Below are 25724 nucleotides of genomic sequence, written 5' to 3' on the forward strand. Positions count from 1 at the left end.
GATATAACATAAAATCGCTTGTATTATGATTGGCAGACATTTGCCTGCAATTGCGTTATCCCTTTCTTGTATTTTGCGCGTTCCATCGCGTCTTGTCTTCCTTCGTTATATAGCGCTAAGCTAAGCGAGGCAGAACAAAGTGCCGGTAAAGGACACGGTCGTCTCAGCAAAAAGTTCCCAAGGAGAGTTCAATAAAAATATAGCAGTGAAAAACGAACATCCATCTTGAGAGAAAGAAAGAGAGAAAGAAAAACAAAATTGTTCCGAGTAGTCATCCTTGCCATGGCTTTTTCCACGAGCGATGCTTCGGATCGCTCTCGAGTGTCTCTCTTCGTGAAGAAAATCGATTTCACGGGCATTTTCGAGACTTCGAGCGTCGCGGCCGATGTTAACGGAACGACGACGACGCAGCAAGAAGTGTACCGTCCTCATCGATTTTTATCGTTAACAGCGCGAAAGCGATTGTAAAAAGACAATAGTTATAAAACTCTCGAAGAATTTCGACGCAGGATTGTGCCGCAAGCTATAAAGTTGCATCCACGTCGTCGTAATTCGGTCCGGATTACACGGATTACACTGAAGCTTTACGTCGCGATCGGATTAGCCAATGTCGCCAAAGTGTTACACAAGTTCAGTGCCAAACGCTCGACTTCGTAAAAATAGAAAACGCCAATCGCGATAATAATCTAGGTCACTGCGGCGTAGAAAAGAGAAGTTAAGACTGATTGGATGCGATCGGACTAAATTTCGTCTCGCGGTGGCACGTGGCCGGAATATAGATTGACGAAGAGTGATAAAGGAGAAATTCTCTCTTACGACGGGAGTCTTTGCCGATTCAAGCATAAATTATGAAAATTAACCTCGCATTTTTTCATTTCTATTTTTTTTTAAATAATAAAAAAAAAATAACGAGTTTCTTCGAGATTTAGCGTATCACACCTTTTGCATCTTTAATATATCGCATCTTTAAATCTTGAATTCTCCATTTTCTCTCTCTGATTCTCGAGAGTCATTATTCATGTTCACATTGACGATCGCTTTCATAATCCCTCGGATCTCAGCGCCGCGGGAAGAAAGGAAGAGAGATAGAACGAAAGATCGCGTCGAGGATCAGCATCGATAAAGGAAGCAAATGAATCGGCTTTGGCCGATATATCGATCGTGAGGAGAGAAAACAGACGGCTATCGTGACTCTCGTTCCCCGTAATCACGCGAGGGCGATCCGACACGCTCGAATAATTTTCAGGGCGGCAGCTTCCGGCCGGAAAGTCCGCGCGTGTATGTACCATTAGGTCGAAAGATCGGGTTCGTTGCGCTATCGATACTCAGTGATACCGGTAGTACGCGGCATTAAATCGCCGAGATGGATGGCGATTAACTAGCGGCCGGTGCGGATACTCTTGGAACACAAGCGGAAGCGAGACCGGCCGCGACCACCGTCTTTCCGCTTTATAACCGCGGGAATGTCGAGAAATTCGCTCCAGAGTGTTCATTCACTCTTTTTCACGCTTTTTTAATCACGCTTATAACACGCGTAACACACATCCGCGCCAACAAGAGTTTCACAACAAATTTTCCTCTTACATAAATGGATCCGAGTATACGCATGTTCAGGGTGTACTCGTTTACTTTAAGTTCTATAATTATTTGAAGTATCCGCGGTTATCGAACCTCGGAGAATTAGAAAGTTTAACAACTAGCGTTATAAATATGGATGAGAAACTTAGGATCCTTACGTCAATGTTTCTCTGCAAGAAGATTTAACGCTTCTCCATTTTTTTCGATAATTTAACGATAAAGCTCAAGATTGTCACGTTCTAATTAAACACGGTCGTATCAAGTTGCGATATCATTGCGTAGATATCGTCCTTGTAGACATTGTCGCGAAGACACTCTGTGTATGACACGCTATAAACGTCGAGCATTTCAAATGCAACGGGCACGAGCGTTGGATGAGAGGGATGAGTCGCTTGAAATACGATAGCGCATTGTTTTCATGCGTAAGTCGTTTCCAAGTAGACTCTCGTTTTCGGTCACCGTCGTTGAAACCTGGTCTTTGTCCTAGCCGGCCAGTGAAAACGTGGGAATATATTTGCGCCAGGTATACAAAGGGAAAGATATGCGTTTAGAGGTCGCGCGGGGAAACGGGGGATAATTGAACCATTAGCGTCGCGCTATTATTTCTCCCAGATCACAAACGAGAATGAATAGCATTTTTTGTGCGAAATTATTGCGCATACTCTCAGAGATATCATACGGCCATCAAGTTTTACACAAACTACCAACTCGTAAAATGTCGTGTTCGGAACAAGATATTCCAGACTTGGCGAACTTTTTCGCGACTATACATTTTTTAAATAAATTTATAATCAAATTTCCTGAAAAGAGAGATCCTTGATAGATACATCTGCAAGATACTCGGTATAGCGACGCTAAAGTGTATAATTATGTATCCGGTTTGGAGGGTCAATCACCGTTAGACGATAACCGAGCGTCGGAATCTAACAGACACTATGATTTTTCGAAATGCACAAGCATCCCATCTTGCACATGACACACACACACACATATATCTCGGTCGCGTGCGCGTACACACATTCCTAGATAGTGTGTCCGTTATTCCGGAATAATTGGGACTCTTCTGGTTATACTTGCACGTGCGCGAACGACGACGACGACGGACACGGCGTATTTTTCTACGCGCGCAACGACACACCGAGGAGGCGGCGAATCGCCGCATGGCATTCGTTATATCGTCGTTAATTGTTAATCGTGACGCGTAGGCGGATACGTGCCTTTATCGGGACTCGTGAGATCGACGATCCTGCCACGGTCGACTCTTTTACGGCGCACGTCGCAAACGCCGGGAAATGGCTCGCGTTGCGAAAAAGGCGCTACGTACTTCTTACACAGACGATATCAAATGAAACGAAGATGGACGCAACCGAGAGAGCTCCAAGTCTCGCATTATACCTGAGATGTCTGCAATAAAGTTTGACTTTCCTTAATAAATGTCTTATTAACCGGATAATAACAGGCATTTAATTAGCCTAAATGACGTTTCGTTAATAAATCGCGGAAGTATATTATTTCTTTATATAAAAGTATAATATTATTATTATTATTATACAAATTTTTTTGTCAACCAATTTCAAGTACATTTCAACAAAATTTTAATATTTTCTATATTAAAATTTTTTTATATTAATAATGTTATTAAACTACATCACAAATTAAACGATTAAGAAAAAGAGATAAATGTCGAATATAATTTTTGCGATAAGATGGTCGAAAATTGACTTGAATGATGCCACTTCAAGATAGAACAGAAAATGCAAATTACAGTTTGAGAAAATATAAGCGTATAAAGAATATAAAAGGAATGTGAGAGTATTTTTGATTTCCATGCATTGAACGCGCACAGAGCGAAAGACAGAGTGATCGATATTTTTTTTGCGATTTTTTGCAGTTTATAATAAGCACGCGGATATGCATAATCTTGCTTGTTTAAGATTACGCCGGCTTTGCATGCACGTTTTTCCCTTGGAAATCTAGTTCTACGCGGAGGAAAGTCGGGCGCGTGGAAATAGCAGGAAATGTAACAAACTTTGAGCGCTCGAGGCATCAATAATGACGTTGCAATAAACAAACAGCGAAAATGATTATTATACCATTTACGTTCAAAGAACATGATGTATACGTAAGAACATGATGTATTTTTTTTACTAATTTAAATTTATGATTTCTTAAAAAAAATACAGAGATTTATTTTCTCTTTATTTTTTTAAAGAAATCATCATGTTCTTTGTTGCATTTTATTGTTATATATATATATATATATATATATATATATATATATATTATTGCATTTTGTTTAAAGTTACATTTTAAAGAAACATTAAAATGGTTGTTTCTTATGAAAAAAACAAAAAGTTTTTTTTTTTTTTTACATTTTATTACTATATTATTGCGGATATTTCTGTAAAGTCGTTTGTTGTTTTGCATTCTCGATGACTTATCACTGTTTTCTGTCTTCTATTGTAATTTATAGTGGCATTCGTGACATTGCCGGTTCAACAGTCTAATAGAATGCAACAAAACAAAGTTGCTTCGATTAGTATTACCAGCGTGTTCTCACGATCGTAGGGAAAGCGTAGTTTTTTTATTCGTGCATGCACATACACATTCGAAATATCAGGTTTCATCGTGCATACAACACAGCAGCAATTACTGAAAACCGACCGAGCGTATGCGCGCGCGCAAAGAAGAAACGTTAATTCTAACCGTGGCTACCGCGCTCTACGAGCCGGCGATTGAATACCGTTATGCCAGCTACCGGCATAAAAGTTACGCAAACAGATATCGCCCGTGGTATCGAGAACTTCCGTGCATCACTAGTACTGCCAGGATATACAATCGCAACGATCTATAAACGACAAGCTTCGAATGCCAGCATATTCGACTTGCATGGGAGTGAGCATCTTTACCAAAGATGTCACAGTAAGACGCGTCCGTTTTTAGAAAGGCATCTTGGCACGCGAACTCGTATATGTATTAAGTGGAACATCTATGTGCGAAAATGTTGACATGTCATGCAGGACGCCACAAATTTCAAAAATAAAAATTATGTATTTTTTCAAACATACATAAATGAAGAATAAAGGTTTATCAGAATAAGATAGCAGAATGTTTAGCATGTATGTGTGCGAATAGAGTTTCGCTAATAATAATTTTCATACCTGATCAAAATTGCAACCTTATCGCGAAATTGATATCCCGATGCGCATCGGCGCGCTGGAAAAATTCGTGAAACGTCTAATTTATATAACACCTCGTACACTCTTCGATCGCTTTTCTCTTTCTGGTCGGAGGGGGGCCAGTGAAAGTGAGCGAGCCAGCGCGGATAATCGACCATCCCATGTGCGACGGATACGCGATAACGCGATCACCTCGACGAAACTCGTTTCTACTCGATAAAAATGTCGCGATTGTGCGTATTTTTTATTGCGCGATTCCGCGAACAAACGCACCGTGATGTGTTTTTTTATACTCCAACATTATAAAGCTATATTTTTTCGTAAGGTAAAAGTTATTAAATACGATTGCTATATAATAATAGAAGTTACCGATATAACCGGTATAACGAGTGATCAAAGATGTAATAATGTATGTATGAAATATGAATAAGATATGTATGTATGTATGTATGTATGTATGACATATAAGAGCTGAAACGGTTAATCGAAATTAACAGGCGACAGGTGGTCGGCCGATTTTTATTGCGAGAAAAGCGCCTGTTGCGCAAAACGTCACGGAAGTCGAAGTGCCAACGACCGGCAAAACGCGCAACCGATCGCCGTTAGTTACTCTCTGATTTTTTTATCCAGCGCGTAACTCGTTTCGATCGGACAAGACGGAAATTTGTTCCGCCCACGTCGCGCGTTTAGGAAAAATTTTCGGCGAGCGATCGAGTGTATGTATTTTAATTAGAAATGCGCGGACCGGTCAAGTGGAACCTGTTCTCTAATTCCAGAGAGAGAGAGAGAGAGAGAGAGAGAGAGAGAGAGAAAGATATCGACCGATCGATCGATTAAACTGGTAACGCGCGCGAAAAAAAGAGAGAGACGATCGTTTAATTTCTTATAAAATTTATGCGCGATCCAACGCTCTTCGCGCAGTCGTCAGAGAGTATTTTCACAAAAGAACGTCGTGGGAATCATAGTTATTCACATCCGCGAGTTGAAAACAATGACGGTTCGTCAAAAATTCAGCGTTTGCCGACTTTGCCATTTCCAAGGATGCGATTAAGAAATTCCCCATTATCGGGAGTTAGCTGGAACAAAGCGAGACAATGGATGCAACGCTACCGGATGTTTTCCGGTTAATTGGCGGTGAGGAAACAGCTTTTCCGAGAATGGAATTAAGTAATGGCCACTTTCACTCATTTCCACGGGACGACTCTCGTGATTCTCGGTCCCTTTGTACGAAAACTTTCGCGGGCGAATCGCGTCGCGGTCCGCAGCTGCATCGTCGTCGTTGTTACAAGCTTCTCACATTTTTATGACAAACGCGCCGTCCTTTCAAAAGTCCTCCTCTTATAAAGAAAAAGCACGTCACAAGAATAAAACATTTTTGAAAAATTTGAAATCGGGTAACTTTTAACTGAATTCTCCTCTTGAATGCTTTCCATGTTCAAAGCGGAGGACAAAAATTATTCGCAAAGAATGGTAAATGAATTTTAAAGAAGTCTCGGGGGAAAAAAAAACAAACTATTCTCTCTATAAAATACTACAAGAATAATTTTCACTGAGCTCCGCGATAGTTTACTTTCAGATATCTGTCGGCATCGCGGGGCTTTCCTCACGAATTATCCTCGACAACGGAGTCGCGGAGAGAATCGTGCCCACCTCCCGAGGAGGGATAATTATTTCGAGCAGCCTCTATCTCTCTCTTTTTCTTTCTCTCCTTAGCCCTCGGTGTGGACGAGGCGAATCGGTCGTTTTATGCTCTACATAACTCAGCTATAGCCGTAGAGAGAGAGAAAATTAACCTACCGTGCCCGAAAACACACTACCTTACTTAGCCGCACGTACGTCCTGGTCGACGGACAAATTGCATGCGCGCGCTTTAAAAGAGGCTCTCTAAATTGAAAATTTCGTGTGATATCTGTAAATTGACAAGAAAAGAAAATAAATGATTACAGTGAGAAACGCTAGCCACACTTCCTGAATTTTGACCGTGCTTGTTCCTTTTAGAATTTATCATTTCTCGGTTAACGTTACGGTTTGTATAAAACACGCACAATAGCAATTTGCCAGTCGCAAATCTCTCGCGCGAATATCTCTGGACGGGTGGAAAACAAATGATCGCCTGGTGGGAGCCACATAAGATATATTAGCCGAGGTGATAACGGAGAATGAATGTCCACGATACATTGGAATAAGTGTTGTTTACTCAACTGTACAAGCGCATTCTACGTAATCATACGAGACACAAATGAGCCGTCCCTTGGGATTAATAATCATATGGCGTGAACATATTACGCAACAGCCATTGTGTTACAAAAGTTGAAAGTTTCGAGCATTTTTTTATAGATATTCCTAATAATCGACATTAAATAGAAATTTTGGATATCAAATTCCTCTATTAAATCTTTAATAACGATTTAATTCGATATTAATTTAAAATCAAACTGAAAAATTTCAAATAGAATTTTTAATTATAAAAATATAAATATATATTTAAATCAAAATTAATACTCAAGCTAGATTATGAATTTGTAACTTCATGCTCAGTAAAAATTTAAGCCTCGCACGGATCACCGACACACATCACCAAAACCGCGAATCGCATTTAAGCGAAACTCACGGCAATAAATCGTTACTAAATTGTCCCCGGTGTTATCATCTAGCTATAGGATCGAACACGGAGCAGCGTACGAACGAATGCAGGTCCTGATAGCATATGCTACGCGTTTACAACACATATACGTATATGTGCGCCAACACACATTACTACGACTTTATACATGCGACCGTGATACGCGTTTATCAACCGGATATTCATTCTCGTTTTTCAACACTTCCGCTCCTATATTACGTTCTCGCGCGATACCGCCAGCTCGCTTTCCTAAAAATCGATCGCAATCGAAAGCCTCGTTCGGCGAATGCGATGTAAATGCATTTTTTTTTTTTCATATTTTGCAATTATTTCAATATCATTAAGTAACAAATTTATATTATATTATATTTATATTATAGTTGCATCTATCTATTATGGATTAATAATATCCTTTAATAATTTATTTAATTGATTTAATTATATTTAATTATATTAATGCTGGGCTAATAACTTATACTCAAAATTCGTAATTTTAATAGTGTCAAAGATACGCAATTCTTAATCAGAAATCCACTAAATATACAATGCAAAAAAAATAATTATTACACTATTAATATTATATATTATTAATTCCCATTTTTCAAATTAAACAAAAAACCTTGAGATAAGTTAAAGCCCGGGGGATTCAACGATCGATAAGATTCGTTGTCGAGCAACAATCCGACCTCGTTCTTTGAATCTCGTATCAACTGTATGTCGCGCGACAAATTATTGACAAATAATCATCGCTCATCACTTATCAATTACCGATCACTGTTAATATACAAAGAAAATTCCGATAATTCCAGCTGGATTATTACCGAATCACTATCATACGCGCGTCACATTTCTGCCGTTTCCGAAGTAATTATATATTCCACGCGTTTTGAATCTCGAATGAATGTCGCAATATCACCGGATATCACCGCGAGATCGGCAAGACTGGCCGACCGACCAGTTGTCAGGTATTGTCCACGGTTGCTTTCGAACTGACATGCGGATTGCAGCCGCGCGAAGAAAGGCGCGGGAGAGACTGGTTCGCTTCGTGGGACAGCAAAGGCGATCGGAGTAGGGGCACCGGAGTGGGCATTGAGAGGAGAAAAACACAACCGTGATGTGGATGGCGATGGTGCGGTTTGTACAGATATTAAATAAAAAGCAATACTTATTTCAATAGTTCTCGATATCTTAATTACAAGGGACAACAAAATTATTTTCTAGTATCTTGAAAAATAAATGGTTCTTATAATTATATGTAAGAAATAAAAGTTGGAAGAGACGAGGAATCATAACTAATTTTGTAAACAATCTTGTTATCGGTAAAATATTAAAAAGCTATTGTATACACTGCTGTATATTTTGAAATATCACGACTATCTCACACATACATAAACATAACACTAACGCGAAACTCTGGATAAGTTGAAGCTGTCCAAAGAACAAAATATCGTTGCTGATGTAGATATATTTGTCGATATTTCGATATCGATCATTTTTTTTATATATCATGACTGTTATTCGCTAATACTATATATATAATATTGATATTGATACCGACAAATATATGAACATCCTTCTTCAGAAAAAAAAATGATTATAAAAGTGAACTTTTAATTTCCCAATCAATGACAAAGTTTGCTCATATAATTCGAATGTCATCGACTGTCCGCGACCGCGAAATAATAAATGTTAATTTACTGACTTTCTCTTCATAATTCGCGCACGCATTATATTTTTCATTGTTCCTCGCAATTGTAATCGTAATACGCGCGGCTTATTACCGGCATCACTGCGGCAGTAATTATTACGTGTGATGCGTACGGATCGCGGAAAGAAAGTAGCCTGTGAAATTACGGCACGACGTGCGTATACACACAATTTCGTGTATTTTAAGCAACGATAATAATTAACACGATGTATGGCCGCAGTGACGCATACATCATCAAAGAGAGGAGCGATAGCGAAAATTCGTGTGCGCGGGAGGTATCGTGTTTTAGCAACTGTGAAAGGAATTGTTAATTACGGGCGCGATATTCATGTATGGCGTATGTAATGATGTGTATCTATACTTTCCTTTAATTTGCACAGCCTACCCCCTTCACTTTCCATCTTCCAGTAACCGCACCAACATGTGGTGGTGTAACGCGATTTAATAACCGGAGCAGCAGAGCAGCAGGCATTTCTCATTTACGTATAATTGCGGCAAATTTAACATAATTACGTCCTTTCCCTGTAGTCGTCCTTATCAAGAGAAAACTTAATTTTCGACGTTAATAAATCAAACGTAGAAGCGTCGAATAAACTGCAAGAATTATTTACCGTTATTGTTAGCATGAAATTCTTGTTATTTTTTGTTCTATTTTATAAAATTATCAAAATTTAATTGAAGGTTTTATAATTGTTAAGTAATAAAGCTAAGGAACAGAGAAATTATGGTAATTAATTAATAATTTATGCATTCTCGTTTTATGTATATTATATATAATTGCACGGATTGTCTTAAAATATTTTTGTAATAAAGTCGTAACACAGGCAGATCCTTTCATTTTGTTAATCGATTTACTAGTTTAATTTTAAATTTAATTACTAATTAAAAAGTAACGGGGTAAATAGCAATCTCTCGGAATTTGGAAAAACTCGTTACTGCAGCTAATGTCTATTACTGTGCATCGACGTAATCCTCGTTAAAGGGATTATTCTCGAATGGCCAGAAGTGGAGCAGAATCAGCTATCGTAGATTAAAGAGCAACGAGCTCTCTGTGTAAGTCACGACAGGAAGTCACGTCAATGACGATGTTTGTGTCCGTTGGTGAGACATCACTTTTGAGTAACGTTTAGGAACAATTTATTTTGATGTACTGTCTTTTCGCCAATCAATTCCCCGACAAAAATTCGAGTATTGCTTAATCACTGTAGATATTGCCTTTATGTACTTGCAGATTAGTTTGACATAAGTCCTTGAGACGCAAATCTCGCATTAATTCAGAATCAGCGGATTAATAATATGTGTATTATGTAACTGTAATAAATATATAATTCATTGAGAGAAATTAAAATGATAAAGATTTAAACAATTAAAACTGTGTACTGTGTAATGAGAATGAGCAACAGGTGTATAACAAGGTGCAATCGATATAAGCGAAATACGATATTGCAATATTTAGTACACAACCGATGGCAAAATAGAAATTTTTAATGTATACGCATGTATAAATCATATTAATCCGTTTATGTTATTGAACGCGCATTTTCAATTGAAATAACAAATGCATAATGCACATCTGTGTTATTTTAATTCATTGATATTTGATATCTCATAAATAAATAGATACTATCGCGAATATGAACCGACGATATGGCTAATCCGTTCGGAAAACCCAACAAAGAAAGATTTTCTCTTCGAGAAATGGTAATCTTTTACGACTCTAAAATTTATTGTCCCGATGTATTAGTAATGGTTGATGCTATCGTTCCGCGTCGGCGGAGTTTTTAGTACGCTCGCTAAAAATAAATATGGATGAAGATCCGCTTGTGTGTGCGAGGTGTGATCGATCGGTGTTCCCTTTCGCGCAGCGAGTCGGAAACGTCTGAAAGCTTCGCGACGCGGTTAAGATCCGATGTGATTTGTGCCCCGAGAGAGAAACAAGTTACATCTAGGTAATCTTACTACACGAAGGTATTCGCGTGAAATAAGAGCCGTCGGCACTTCCATTCGCAATGTGATTCACGCTCGCCGCTTCTCCTCTACTTTCGAGTATGTGTCATATGGATTTTAGCGCGTCGTCCGTGACACGATCGGAAAGTATTATAAAAAAAAAATATTTAAACAAGTTGTCCTAATAAATCTAAGAATGTCCAAATACAAATATTTTAATAAATGTTACCTCTTTCAAAAGACACGGAAAAAATAAACTAAGAACAACCCTTTTTTTATTTGTTATGTAAATTATATAAATATTTTTAATTCAGCGAATACAATTGTAATCGTAATATATGCGTAGTATATTTTTCAAAAAAGATTTTGTGAAAACAAAAATTAAGCATTAAAGCAAAAAGAAAATCAATAGATTTCATGATATCATATGTGATCGATAATTTCGATCACGACATATTAATTGCAACATTTTTCAGGCATCTATAAATAGTTCTGCGGTCGTCTGGCACAACCGGCTCCGATCCATTTCAGACCGATTTCATACCCATCGAACTTGACAGCGTTTCCAGGGTGCCTGCCACTCGATCTGATATCATCGATAGAGACCTCGATGTACGATTAATGTTCTTACACGTCGGTTAGGTTTTACTTGTGTTCAAATGGAGTACGTAATTTTTCGTCTGTCGTAATGATATACGATACCTTATAATTTGGCGAAGTATATGAGTATGAGTGAATAATTTAATTGTCCGCGAGAGATAATTCTGATCATTTTGAATATGTAGTGAGAGATGAAAAAAACAAACTATCATAATAGTATAGTATTATCAAGAATATTGATATAAATGATGATGTCGTACTTATATGTTATAGATATAATTATAAAGAAACAATAATGCTTTTAAATTGAATTGTTAAAATTGCGGTCGTCTTCGCAACATGAGCGGTTGAAAGAAACTCATATTTGAATAAGTATAAAGTGCACGAAAAATACAGCTCAACCGCGAGAATCATCGAGGGACTCTCGGTATATTCTCGTTATGACCAATATGCGGCAACTGCGATATCTCGTGCGATAGAGTTTAAATTTCGGTCGACTGATACGGCGAAAACGGCTTTATTGCGGCGCATCCGCGCCGAAATATATAGGAGCTCGGGGACTTCACTTCACGCATCTGGGTTCGCGGCATCTGGAATACATGTTTCGGTTTTACAGGCTGAGTTATAGGAGCGGAATGTTATTCCGCATATCGTACCGGTTATTGCGAATGATAGGCGAAGTATCGCGTGACAAGCGAGACGCAATCAGTGATTCATGCTCCGCATGTGTCATTCGGCTATTAAATTTTAATAATATGATTGGTGCGTGATGAATCTCTCGCCTGAGATCTATTTATTTCGCTATCGATTACTCGCGACAAATCGAAGATTACTTTCAATGGATTGCGAGATTTGACAAAATAAACAAAGTAAAAAATGAAGTAAAGTAAATTTTATAATTTAATGTCGACGAGATACCGAACGGATTCACTAGATCGTCGTCTCGGCGCGTGCCGGAAGAAGACAATCGGACGACAGCTGCAACGCGACCGCATCGTGATGACGAACTCTCGCGTTATGTCGGAGCGTGCGTTCATTTTGCAATACGCTAGAGCTATAAAATATCGTTGCGCAATCGCCATAGCGCGACTGCTGCACAATGGCGCGAGGTACCGAGTGAAAGGCGACGAGATACATCGTGCACAGCTGCTAGCACGAACGGCCGACACGCGAACGATCTCGCGATGCAAAAAAAGAAAGAAAAAAAAGAGAGGTCTTCTTGCGCAGAACGAAATACCGATTATAAAATGGAACTCGTCGAGAGACAAATGACATAATCGTCGCTACCGCTCGTAATATTCGCATTTCGAAATCGGAATTGTTGCGGCGATTGCATCGACAAATTGTATCAAGCATGCCGTTTGTAGAACCGCACGCGGTTACGATTTGTTGACCCAATTTGTCGTCTACCATATGATCCGTTTGTTCCTCGAAATTGTCCAACGATGGCGATGCGAGCTCGATAAAGCTTCGATCGTTTCACCAAGCGACTAGCTACGGACGGTCTACGGCATATGCCACGATAATCGTTACGTAAAGGTCGCATGTTTACCCGCGACACGATTGCATTATTCTCGATAATAATCAAATAAATTGTTTTTTAATTTTGCGCAAGCATAGATCTGTTATGCATTTTATCTCACATCTAGTTTACGACCTATCGCGAATTAAGCAATACGTCGGTCACAAAAATTAAGTTGTACAAATCAAAATTATAGAAATATCATATTCGTCTACTTTCGAAAAATTCATAACAAAATATAAATATATAACAAAAGAAATTGATAATAAAATATTTCGAAAAGGCAATTTAAATCATTCAATTAAGATCTGAAAGAAAATAATATTTAATATGACATAATATTGGCGTTAAGATGTACAAGTTTTTATATATTTTTATATGGCTTATATATGTTCTTTAACGGTTAAATATTCACTTTTACAACGCAGTCTTAATATAGTTCGACGATAACACGGCCGTTACGGCTTTTACATACTTCGAAGCATACGCTTCATCGAGCTTAACGGATCAATACGACTTCCCATATACATGTCATCCTAAGAATTTACGCTTATCACGTTATTAAATCACTTTTCTTTCTCATATATCAAAAGAAAGAAAGAAAGTGATTTAAAAATTTCTAAATTTGTTACTCATTCATGCACGTATATAAGACTTATATGATATTAAGTAAATTAATATTATAATAGAGAAACATAAAAAACAAGAGACGGAAAATTTGCATGGAGATAACCGTATCATCTTCTGCAATTTAAATGCCACAAAATGTGCACCAAGGGGTGCCGAATGTTAACCGGCCGGCGCACACAGCAGCTGACTGAAAGTGGTTGATATTAAAGAACACGGCGGTTGTTCCTTTCAAATACCGCTCCGACATTTGACGAGGTCAAGACGGTTCGCGCACGATTCGTCGTCGATACCGAAAGCAGCGGAGTCGCATTATATTCGATACGCACGAACTATGCGAGAGGAAGGGTGACGCGAGTAATTCACAGTACTTTCACAGCGGTATATACATGACAAACGACGCGAGTGACAGATAATGCACGTTGCGCGAATTATGATTATTATAGAGAAGTCCGAGTACTATAGACTGACACTATACTCTGATTAGAGTTGGATGTTATTATAACGGCGATGCCAGTTGTTACCAGTTATTCATTCTTTGATATATTGTAAATGATAAATTATGTATTTTATATCATCATTATTAGTGACAAATCGTAAAAATAAATATTTATCAAGAATATAATCAAACAATTTTTATATGAAAATTATAGAGAATAAATTTTTCTATAAGCTAATCTAAAATATATAATTTTACAAAATATATATAATATAATTTTTCCCACATTTTCGCGAGTCGCAAGTTTTCAGCCAATGTTTTCACGAAAACACGTTTCGACCTCCATAATAAATGCTTTCTCATGATTTATGCGACACTCCGCGCATCGGCAATTTCGAGCAACGAGATTTACACTTTGGTTTACCACGCGGTAAGCTTTGGAAATAGCGAAGACTGTAGTTTCCGTGATGCTCGACTGTCTGACAAATAAAACATGAAGCCGACGCAACCGTTAGTAAATACTTGATGACAGTAAGTCTCGAGCGATGGAATATCGACGCCAAGTCTTATTCGGAACGCCGGAAGCTTGCCAATTTTGCCACAGCCTCCGCGCATCCTCGAAAATCCTTGAATGGATGTGGCAGCGCGGATGCCAGAAGAATAGGACGAATAAGTGGAATATTACATTTTTCGAGGTCGAATAAAACAATGGCAGCTGCGAGACCGAACGTGAGGCCGAATATGTGTACGTTAGCGCGCATGAAAAGATGCGAGAAACAAAATGTGCATTGACGTAAGAACGCGAAACTTTGACATCGCAAAATATTTTGTTCTCGTTGCATTATAGTGTGAAGGTTTCTCTTCGAATAACGCTAAGAAAACATAGCATGGATTTACCAAACTCGATCACTTATCATTCACCCATAAGAAACACAATAAATCGTAATATATCGATAATCACAATAAGATTAATATTGCATATTATAAATGTAATTTCCCTGGTAATTAAAAATTATTAGCAAGCGAAAAATATTTAACTCAATTATTCCAAATCTTTAAGCTCAGTCTCTCTTCTCTCATAGAAAAAAATTTAGAAATCTACTTACAGTTTTATCTCTATGCCTACTCATAAGCGACTGTGACGTGAATAGTATTTGAAATACTGTTATATCTTACTACGTGTTTTGCTTCCTACCAACGTGATTGTGTACAAAAACAAACAAAAGAAATGTTATCATTTTACACAACCTGTGTCTTTTTCGAAAGAACTGAGTTTTATTTAAAACAAGAATGTAAACAAAACATTTCAGCTGTTTCGCACGAAAACAAAAAATAAAACTGCGATTATTTTAAACGAATAAAATAAAATTCATGACAAATTAGTCTTGCAAATTGTCGCCATTTTATCTTGCTAAGAAATCTCTCGAATTCACTTCGCGTTGATTCATCGTCGTATATCATATACATTCACGTATATTCATGACGATATTTTTTGTTTCGTACACGATATCTTTTATCGATCATAAATATTCAACGATGGTCGTAATCCAAGATTTATCTATGTGTCTATGTACATTCCCCCCCCCCGTCTGTCTATTTGAGTGCGTATCCCCATGATAAAATGGCGATGTAACGTTTTGGACGGCAAGCAAGGAAAACCGAAGAAGCAAATGGTCCATTTCGTCGGAAAGATTGACGCGTCGAAAATTGTTGCCTAAGTAAGATCTCAAGAGGCGAATTTTCGCACAAGATAAAGAACGAATACTACATTTAAGCGTCGAGAAAAAAAAGAAAAAATATTAAACCCAGAAATAATCGCGTAATTCGGATTTTAATATTGCGCCGAGTATTATTACATTATTATGTAATTAAAGCATAAATATAGAGAAAAATTAAATTTTGAATAATAATAAGTGTTCCTTTAATAATAAAACACTTTATTATTGCATTATATAGCTAGAGATCATTGCACTCCGATAATCGCAGTAATTGAATAATTAGAATTCAGTGAGAATCCAATGAATGATGAAAATAACCCAACTTTACATTATCCCGATCCGAGACAATCGAATAATGCAACAATTCGAGAATGAAAATTAGATTGGAAAATTTCATATCCAGAGAATTGCAAAATTTAACGTCCCATGTAGATCCAAATCTCCGGAACTTTCATAATCAGAAATTCAATTTCCAAGATTGAAGATCAAAAGGTAAAATTGAAACTCGTATAATCAGACGTAAAATTCGAAGCGTTATATTAGTTTATTAGAAGATATGAAATGATCTCAAATAGATTTTATTTTCCACTGCACGTACAATTTTCAGACAAAGCAACTATCAATAAGCTTCTATTTTCTTATATTTTCTCACGAGCACCGTCTCATACATCGCTCTTTGAGATCGCACGTACGAGACAGGAATAAGATTTTTATATTCACCATTATCTACAAATCCGCGAAGAGAATTTCAACTTTGCCAAGATACCGGCAATTACCGTTAAACGGGAAACCTTCGGTCCAAGATAATACCGGTTCTTCGTCATAAAATCAACCGTTCCGTTTCGGGCTTTCCACGACAGGAAAGTTCTAGTTTTATGATCGACCCGGGGGACGACGATAGCGGTCTCCGCCAACATCAGGAAGCTCGTAACCGGAAGGTACGTTGCGCGGGTAAGGTCATTACATCGTTACCATTAGGCGGCCTTTGGTTCCCCTTCCTCCTCCTTCTCCCTCCTCCTCGATGTAGGGTCGTGGTGCAGGGCAGCTTCCTGCTGTTGGCCAACGGCGGGAAGTGCACGTAGGGTGCATTAATAGGCGGCAACGTGAGTGTTTAACGGTGTTACTCCTGACGATGTCGAGACTGGCTAATTAACCTACGCACCGACTCTTACAGGATGAGGAACCTTCCCGTAAAGAGAAGATTCCATTATAACTTCGAAACTTTGAACCACGCGAAAAAATAAAAAGAAAGATTTTATGATACGAGACAAATTTAAAGATACTGTTATTGAAACTAAATTTTCTGTTTATTTTTTGTCAACTATAAAATTTTATAAAATATATAAAATTTTGTACGTGTGAAAAAAATTGTCTATATAAGTCTATATATAATTGTCTATATAACTATTACTATACAAATATTGTAAAATTGATATTTCGTAAGATCACATTGTATTATCAATATTTAATTCGTCAAATGTGTCAATGTAAATGCATCACATAAAGTGATAGTCGGGATACATCCGCGTTACATTCAACGACAGCAACAGCCGGAGACGAAATACGAAAGAAAAAAAGATTATACGATGCAGGAAGATAAGTTGTACTGTTGTGCAATCAGCATCGCACGCGATGCAAAGCAAAAAGACAAACGCGTTGCTCCCCAGATGATCGTATTCGTCGTGAAAATGCCAAATGAGTTTCCAACATGTTTGCCAAAAATTTTCGCCTGTCTCAAATACTTTGAAGCACTGTTAACAATGTTCTCTTCCTTTTCAAGCCAGCTGTCAAAGCTAGTAAGACACGTCCGCGCGAGAAGCTTTGTATTCAGAACAGCAAGCCTGGCTGATCGATTATCTATCGATGCAATATCAGAAGTGTACGTGTTGTGTAAAGTTGCTGTATCATCTTGTAAATATTTATAAATCAATAATTATAATACTTATAAATCAATAATCTTAGTTTTATTTTTAATATTTCTCTATGAATGTGAAACTAGATAAAAATAATTTTCTCTAACGAATGAAATTCTAGAATTTGTACTTTTTCCACCTCGGTACCGTTACGTCTATTTTATTTTAATCAATATGTTTTACTTTTAAAAAAACAAAAATTATTCCAAAACCATAAATTTTTTTAAATCCGTTTAAAAATGATATGGAAAGCCTCGCAAGGCAAAGTAAAATATTAAACTTGACATTTTCGTTTTTTCTGAGACAATTTTTTTGAGAAAAAATCATATTTAAATCATCAAGAGCTATAAAACTATTAAAAATAAAGCTAGAATTCTTATATAAATATAATTTGTATGAGTTTTCACGAAATCAGCTTTACAAACACGGTATATATTATCCAAACATATCGTTTGCAACAAACTCCAATCTTCGGCCATCTGTTTGATTTTAACAGTTTACCAAATCGATCGTTATCGCGACGATTCCTCGTATCGTTTCACGATATCAAACGTATATTGTAAATGTGCTTTTCCATTGATTGACATAGAGTTTATATGTATAGTATGAATACGGGCGATATTAGTGTCTAAATAATTAATTATATATTAAATATAAAATTTATCAAATAATTTATAAATTTAATGCAAACATTTTGCATAAATTTTCAAAGATGCAAAAAAAATCACACAGGCTTAAGATATGAAAATCTGAAGAATTTGAATAAACGTAAAATTTAAATATTTAATAAAATAAAAATTCAATTTTATAAAATTAAAAATATTCACATATTTTTAAAAATATAATCTTTTTATCTCAAACATTCATATTGCACTATTATTTCACGAGTATAAATGCATGTTCCGTTTTCACACATGCTAGGAGGCAAGTAAGATGACTAGTAATGTAACAAAATAAGAAAATTTATGCATTTATACATTCACATAATGCGACGATATAAAAAAAGAATTCGCGTGTTTTACGGATGTGAGAGTTGGCTCAGTGTACTATATATGTGTAATATAGAAGACGACGGCAGGATAGTCACGGCAGGATTAGTGGTCATAGAATGGAATGATGCGATCGGAATTTTAAAGTTTATATTTATAAAACCGAAACAGACTAATACGATAGTCATATCCACTCTTCCCTGTTTTATTATCATGTGACAGAAAAAAAATACCGTGTCACCAATTAAACTGATGTCTCTATCTTTCGCGTTATTTAATGCACATGAAACGTTATTTATCGCTTTAAACTGTATTTAATTCTTTTGTCGAGTAAATTCGCACAAATATAATAAATTTATCATTAAATTAGAAATAATAATACGAAATCATCAATAAAGTTTATTCGCATTAAATGTTTAGTGAGTTGCAACGTGCGTGCTAAAAACACTGAAGTGATTATACGCAAACTAATTCGCGAGCTAATTACAGAATAGCGAACGAGCTCGCGAATCATTCACGAAACCATTATCGACCGGCTACTGTCAACTCGCTGCCGCTGCTGCTGGTAATCACCTTTCCGGAAATGACGATCAATGCCGTAATGACGTCGGCGGCGTTTTTCCTATTCACGTGGTGGAGCGCTAGTTATTTGCAAAAGCGGCATGGCCGGCCAATTTATCGAACATTAATGATGGTGACTGACGAGGCGTTAAGCGAACACCGTTTATAATCGCGCTGATTACAGCCGGGTCCATTGATTGTCCAAGCATAACCTTGGCAACGAGATGCGGTCGCCCGGGCATCCTCCCTAGTAACATCATCCCCCCCGTAGACATCGGCGAGAGGGTGAATTTTCGAACCGATGGATCCGTCTCGCTTCGCTGACGCGTTAATGGAAACGCATCAACGTTTCGCAAAAAATATCCAATTTTTTTCAGCGTAAAGTTCGATAATATAAAATCGTTAACACAAACGCGAAGAAAATAAATAATTTTGCATAATAATTTCGATTCAGACAAAAAAGAGATTGCGCGTATAAAAAATGGATGCACGTATTAAGTATCAGTCTAGACTTTCCAATATTTATTACGAAGGAAATATTGATATCCGGCAATTAGCTATACATTTGTTCGATGGAGTAATAGATTATCGATCTTTCAGATTACTAATCTAAAAAGAGCAAATATTTTTTTCTTTGAGTCTCCTAACTTTGAGTCTCCGATTGCTTTTTATTATTACGTAATCGATCCACCTCTCTGTTCTGTCATCTAAAGATTAAAAGCTGCATTTTTAATCACAGTTGAAGTTTTTAATCATAGCCATTCTTTGTCAGCTTATATTTAGTACTCTGAACTCGCCAGAATAAAAAATTATAGACAGAAAGAAAAAGAAAAAAAGAAATTCTCTAAAAAATTATTTTAGGTAATAATATTTTAATAAATTATGAAAATCTTATTTTCATAATTTATCAAGAAGCGTTAAAAGAAATTGCTTGGGAGAATCGCTTTGAAGTTTCAGCTTTAAGGCGGAACAATTCGCCAAGTTATAAATCATATTTTATGGTTGGAATCGTGCAGCTTCCAATTTTCTGTGTCTATCTGACATTCCTCATATCGTTTGATATAATGTATTACATACACTAGTCGCACGTTTGGGAAAATCGAAGACCTTCACGAAGTTATTTCAAGCCGACGAGGGCCCGAGAAGTCGCACAAAGCGGAGTCTCGTCGTGCTTCGAAATCGAATTATGTGGCGGTTGAGAAACGACACGAAGACTGAAGGGCGAAAGGTAGATAGGCAGGTACGACGAAACAAGGGAGTCGACTGGCTCTCCCTCCGAGGGAAAATAGTCTTTATTCCACTTCACGTCGGTATATTTAACTGTTTTTGTCTTCTACCATATAGCGACGCTTTCACCCTTAAAACGTGTTTAAGGGACGTTGGAACGTAAGAGAGTTTTGTTTTCTTTTTCGATAAAACTCATTTAGCTATTTACGAATTTCTGTCGTCCAAGCCAAATAAACTGGATCGTAATGGCGATAATAATAATCGTGATGGCAATAATAATAAGAATGGTACAAATATAAATTATTGTAACCATTACAAGATCTTAGTAACAAACAATTATATTATAATAAAATTAATAGTCTATCTTTTTAAGAGAATTTAATATCAATTTAATAATAATATTTCACATAATACAAATTCTCTATAAAATGCATTCAAACTTTCTCTTAAAAAAAAAAAAAAAAACATTTAATCTGTAAAGAGAATAAAATATGCGTTCTGAAAGCGCAGACACAATGGTTGATTAATTTCCAGATATAGGTAGAAAAAAAATAGACGGAGACAAAAGACTATAAAGACGTTAGACGGAGAACCATGGATGGTTTAATCTAATTGTTAATTTATAAGCGTATCGAGCGAGTCCTTTAACATATTCGTTATCAGGACCGAATAGCACAAAGGACTTAATCTCACTACTTCATTTGCATTTAACCCTCCTCGAAGTTTCGCCTTGCTTTAGGGGGAAGGTGGAGCGACAGATGCAATTAACTCATTCGTAGTCCTCCACCCTTTCTCTGCTCAAAAAAATAAACCGTCCGCTGGACAGCAAACAGGATGCAGATCGCGCCGCAGAATAATAAACCGCAACGGTAATTCGAAAAATAAAGTAGAGAAAATTAGAAGAGAAATGAGCGGGCATCCTGTTTACTTTTCTCTCATTTTATGAAAATTACAACAGCAATAATAATCATTATTGGTAACGATAATCTCAATTTCCACTGAACTTTAATTATCGCGATGAGAAAAACAGTTTATAATTAATAAAAAAAAAAAAAAAGAGAGAACGATCTCCCGTTTAACAAAAAATTCAACTATCGCGATGGAATAAAAATAGCAAAAATCAATACTAGCCCTTAAAAAAGATTTTGCGAAACAGGGTGAATCCTGTCTCCCCTCGAAACTCGCCGCACTTTACCACTTCTATAAAACAAATTCTGTCACATCGCGTTACATGTGAAACCGATTCCCGACCATACATCGAAATATTTCGACATCAACCACTCGCTGAATTCTCCATTTCCAATCTTTCGGTCGAGTATATCCTGGGAAATTGAAACTGGAATACCTTGCGCCACTTTAACGAACCGCACGAAATAGAAGATATTCGCGAGGAAATCCTAAAATATTAAACCGATATAATCCACCGTGCACTACACATCGAGTAATACCGTGTGCGGTGGCATTTATATTTAACCGCAGCGCCGCGTTTACAATCGAGTTTAAATTTTCAGTTTCCAATTTATCACTCCTGCGGTACAACTGGCTCGAATTAAAGAAGATTATGATTTAATGAAAATTTTTGCTTAATTGAAACGTCTTTTCATAACGCGCGAAGATATTCTAGAAAGAATTTTCTACGAAAAAGGCAACAAACCAGCAAAAAAAATCGCCTTCATGCCGCGGCATAAGGAAGATTTCTTCCGCGTAGTTGTTTCTGACGTAATATAAAAAAATGAACACGAGAGATAAACCGAGGAAAGCAAAAAGACGATAGACGAAAAAGAGAAACGAAGTAAAACTATATTCACAACCACCGTCGCATCGTTTCGTGGGGCGAGTCGTCCGCGATGTCAGCGAAATCATCGCGGTTTCCTCGGGAAGGTTTCTGCAGTGCGAGAGATAAGACCCACCCTTTTGCGCCGTAAACGTGATTTCCCTTCGAGCGGAAAAATTTTCTTTTTTCCGCATCCTCTTGCCCGACCGAAAGGAGCATTCCGCCGAGCTTTTTCGCGCTCGGCTGATAAAAATCCTTCTAAATCTTGCCGGAGCCCGCGAAATCCGGTGCCTGCGGGAAAGTTCGCTCCGAAAAATACGACGACGTTGAAAGACACGAAATTTACATCTAACGACTCGCGATTCGTTTCTGTACGCTTGCAAGAATAATTCCCTATAAAAACGCGCCGTCGTTAAGAAGCATTTGATCGAATCAAAAGAAGGGTCTTTTAATCAAAAACGGATATGTTGTCAAACGATGAAGTTTTCTTCTATTTCTTTTTCATGCATATAATTCTGATAAAATATCCGGTTTCTCATTAAAAATCACAATTCTTTTTTTAATAACTGTTGTATAAAATATTCAATAAAATTGTACAATAAAACGTTATTTTTATGAAAAAGCTAAAAATAAAAGGAAATCGGATCAGAACTTTGATGGTATTATTTTACTCACCGCTCTTGTGCTGAACGCCTGATTTACGTTGTTGACATTGTTATTGATGTGATTGTTGTTGTTGAGATTATTGCTGGTGGTAGAATTGGTGGAGTTGTTGTTGCTCGCGTGATGATTCGAGTGATTCCCATTGTTCTGCTTGTTATGCTTGTGCAGCACCATTGCGGCAAACATGTTGAATGTCTACTCGCGCACCGTAAACACGCGGTATGAGCGAAGATGATCTTTTGAAGAAATCGCCGATTTCACTGCCCCTCGTTTCGCCGCATCACTCGAATCGTTCACTTCTCCGAACTAAAATACCGCACCTTTCATTTACCGCCACAATAATAAAATAATCGTGTACCTGGTGGATGGAGACGACCTTCAAACTTTTCATAAATCTTGGAAAATTTCGGAGAAATATTTTCGCGAAACTTATATATTTTGTCTAAAAAAGTTTTTTTTATGTTTATGCTTATTTTAAACTAAATAAAAAAAACATTGTTTTAACAAAGTTGTAATATCTTTCAGTATTCTAAAAGTTGTAGTAGTAAACATACAAAAGAATAGTTCTCCGAAGTATGTGTAAAAATTATGAAATAATGAATCATGCTTTAATTTTAGTATGTAAGAGTCCGAAGGACTCATTACTTTCGATTCCATCTTCGAACACATATACAGTCGATTTACTTTACAAAGAGAGATTAATTTCTGTCGACTGCGGAGACTAGCTCGGTGCACCGCAAGGATACCGCGTGGCTTGCGGATTCCGTAGGAAACCGCGTACTAGTATAACCAGAGCGCAATCGAATGAGCGAAAAAGCTTTTCAGACTTTCTCCGTTAATTTCGTTGGTCAATATCCACCGTGTAATTGAAGACAACGGCAAAAACCACAAAAACGCGGCAACCGATATCACGTGATTGTTTACGATACCGCAGATAAACAAATCGAACGCGGAACGAACAAAGTATTTTCTCTGCTAATATTATTATATAAAATATATATACAGAATATATTTATATCTTTATACATATTTTTCAATATTAAGAACAAGAAGCTTAAAACGAATTCGATAATACGAATTTTTCGTATTACTGTATGCATCCAAGTCTATTTAAAAAGACTACTACTGCAAATATACGAGAATAATATTAAGCGAATGGAAATCCAGCAAAAAACTTTTGCAATCAATAATAACATAATGACCGATAGTAATAAGCGTAAAATAATTATTTATCCTTAGTGGCCTTCGATGACTAATGTGCCGCAGCGATAACGTGGAGATTTAAACGCAATTTTTTTACTGATATAGTGAATCATCGACCACGGATTAAATCACATTCTTGAATCGTTCGACAAATATCTTTTACAATCGAGTATTTTTCTATACAAAATTTTACGTTACAAAACTTGTGAAAAAATTGTTAAAAATTATAATAAATAATGAAGAGATCATTTGTTGACGATCAAATAGCTTGCAATTAAAAGAGTTCAATGTTTCTAAGGTTCATCGCATTTAAGAGATATTCGTGAGAACCGTTTGCAAATGCAAGAAACACTATGCAGGGAAACGCACCGGCTGCCAGCACCTATTGATTTGTTATAAATAGTCAGGTGCAGCGAACTGCGGCTATTCGTCTTCCCTTATCTTCCCTTCGTGATTTCACCCACTACCTTCTGACGTAGCTATCTCCCTCTCTCTGTCCATTTGTATAATATGTCGATCAGATTTCCAGAAACCACGATTTTCTATGTAAACATCGCGCGTTGTATATGAGAAATGTAATCTCCTATTAATCTAAATTTTATTTATGACGTAAGATACTGTCGATAAATTGTTTAAAAAACTGTCCTAGCTTCATTCCTCTCTCTCTCTCTCTCTCTCTCTCTCTCTCTCTCTCTCTTTGTCTCTATCTATCTATCTATCTATCTATAATATATGTATTCATCTATCCCTTTTCTATTTTACTCTATCCTTCAATCTGAATTATGAGTTCATCCATCTTTTTGTCATTTATATTATTATAACTATATTATTATCTGGCACATCTATTACAGATTTAAATCATATATAAAATCTATGCGCTCAGATCTTGAATATTTCAAGATATGTGGCTATGTTTAAAATTTCATTTTAAATACTTCATTAAATAAGCCCACTCTTTAATTGTTTAAAACGTTCTAATATGTCCATCATTATTATCCTGTAATAAATGATGCATGGAATCATAGACCGTTTCAAATGTAAAATTAATATTTTAAGGTTTAAATATCAATTAATATAAAAGCTTTAATATGAAGGTTTCCTAAAAAGGATTATTTTTTTCCTTTCTCACAAAATTAATTATAATTTAGATTTATAATAAGTAATTATAAAAATTGCAATAAATTAATGGAGATTATTTTTCTCGATCGATGAAGAAAATATCGACAAAGAAATATGTCAAAATACTTCGGACGATATAGCACCCGAACAAAATAGGCGACGCGTTAGCAATCAATGTACCTGTCAATAAGAATATTTATCAAAACCGAAGGGGTAATGAATGCGAACGGTAAATCAAACAGTTATGTAACGTCCTACGACCATTGCAATAGATCGTTTTCTTCGAGAGACTGATTGGCTCGTGCGTACCGTACGTATTTACTGTTAATTGGAA

General features: G+C 36.7%; 1 protein-coding gene across 7 annotated transcripts in view; it reads right to left on the minus strand.

Annotated features, from left to right (window-relative positions):
- Positions 1-25724, minus strand: part of LOC126853268 (serine/threonine-protein kinase 26) — an 85181-nt gene that overhangs the window by 26716 nt on the left and 32741 nt on the right. For 3 of the 7 annotated variants that reach the window (XM_050598862.1, XM_050598866.1, XM_050598863.1), the window contains exon 2: positions 23081-23374. The exons of 1 other annotated variant lie outside the window; for it this stretch is intronic. In XM_050598862.1, the coding sequence (XP_050454819.1) occupies positions 23081-23254 (174 nt within the window). In that variant the 5' untranslated portion in view covers positions 23255-23374. Of the gene's footprint in view, positions 1-8148; positions 8371-23080; positions 23382-25724 lie in introns of those variants that run through there. 3 more of the 7 variants (XM_050598865.1, XM_050598861.1, XM_050598860.1) reach the window with 3 other exon arrangements.

This window comes from Cataglyphis hispanica, chromosome 12 (genome assembly GCF_021464435.1).
Source record: "Cataglyphis hispanica isolate Lineage 1 chromosome 12, ULB_Chis1_1.0, whole genome shotgun sequence".
Lineage (NCBI taxonomy): Eukaryota > Metazoa > Arthropoda > Insecta > Hymenoptera > Formicidae > Cataglyphis > Cataglyphis hispanica.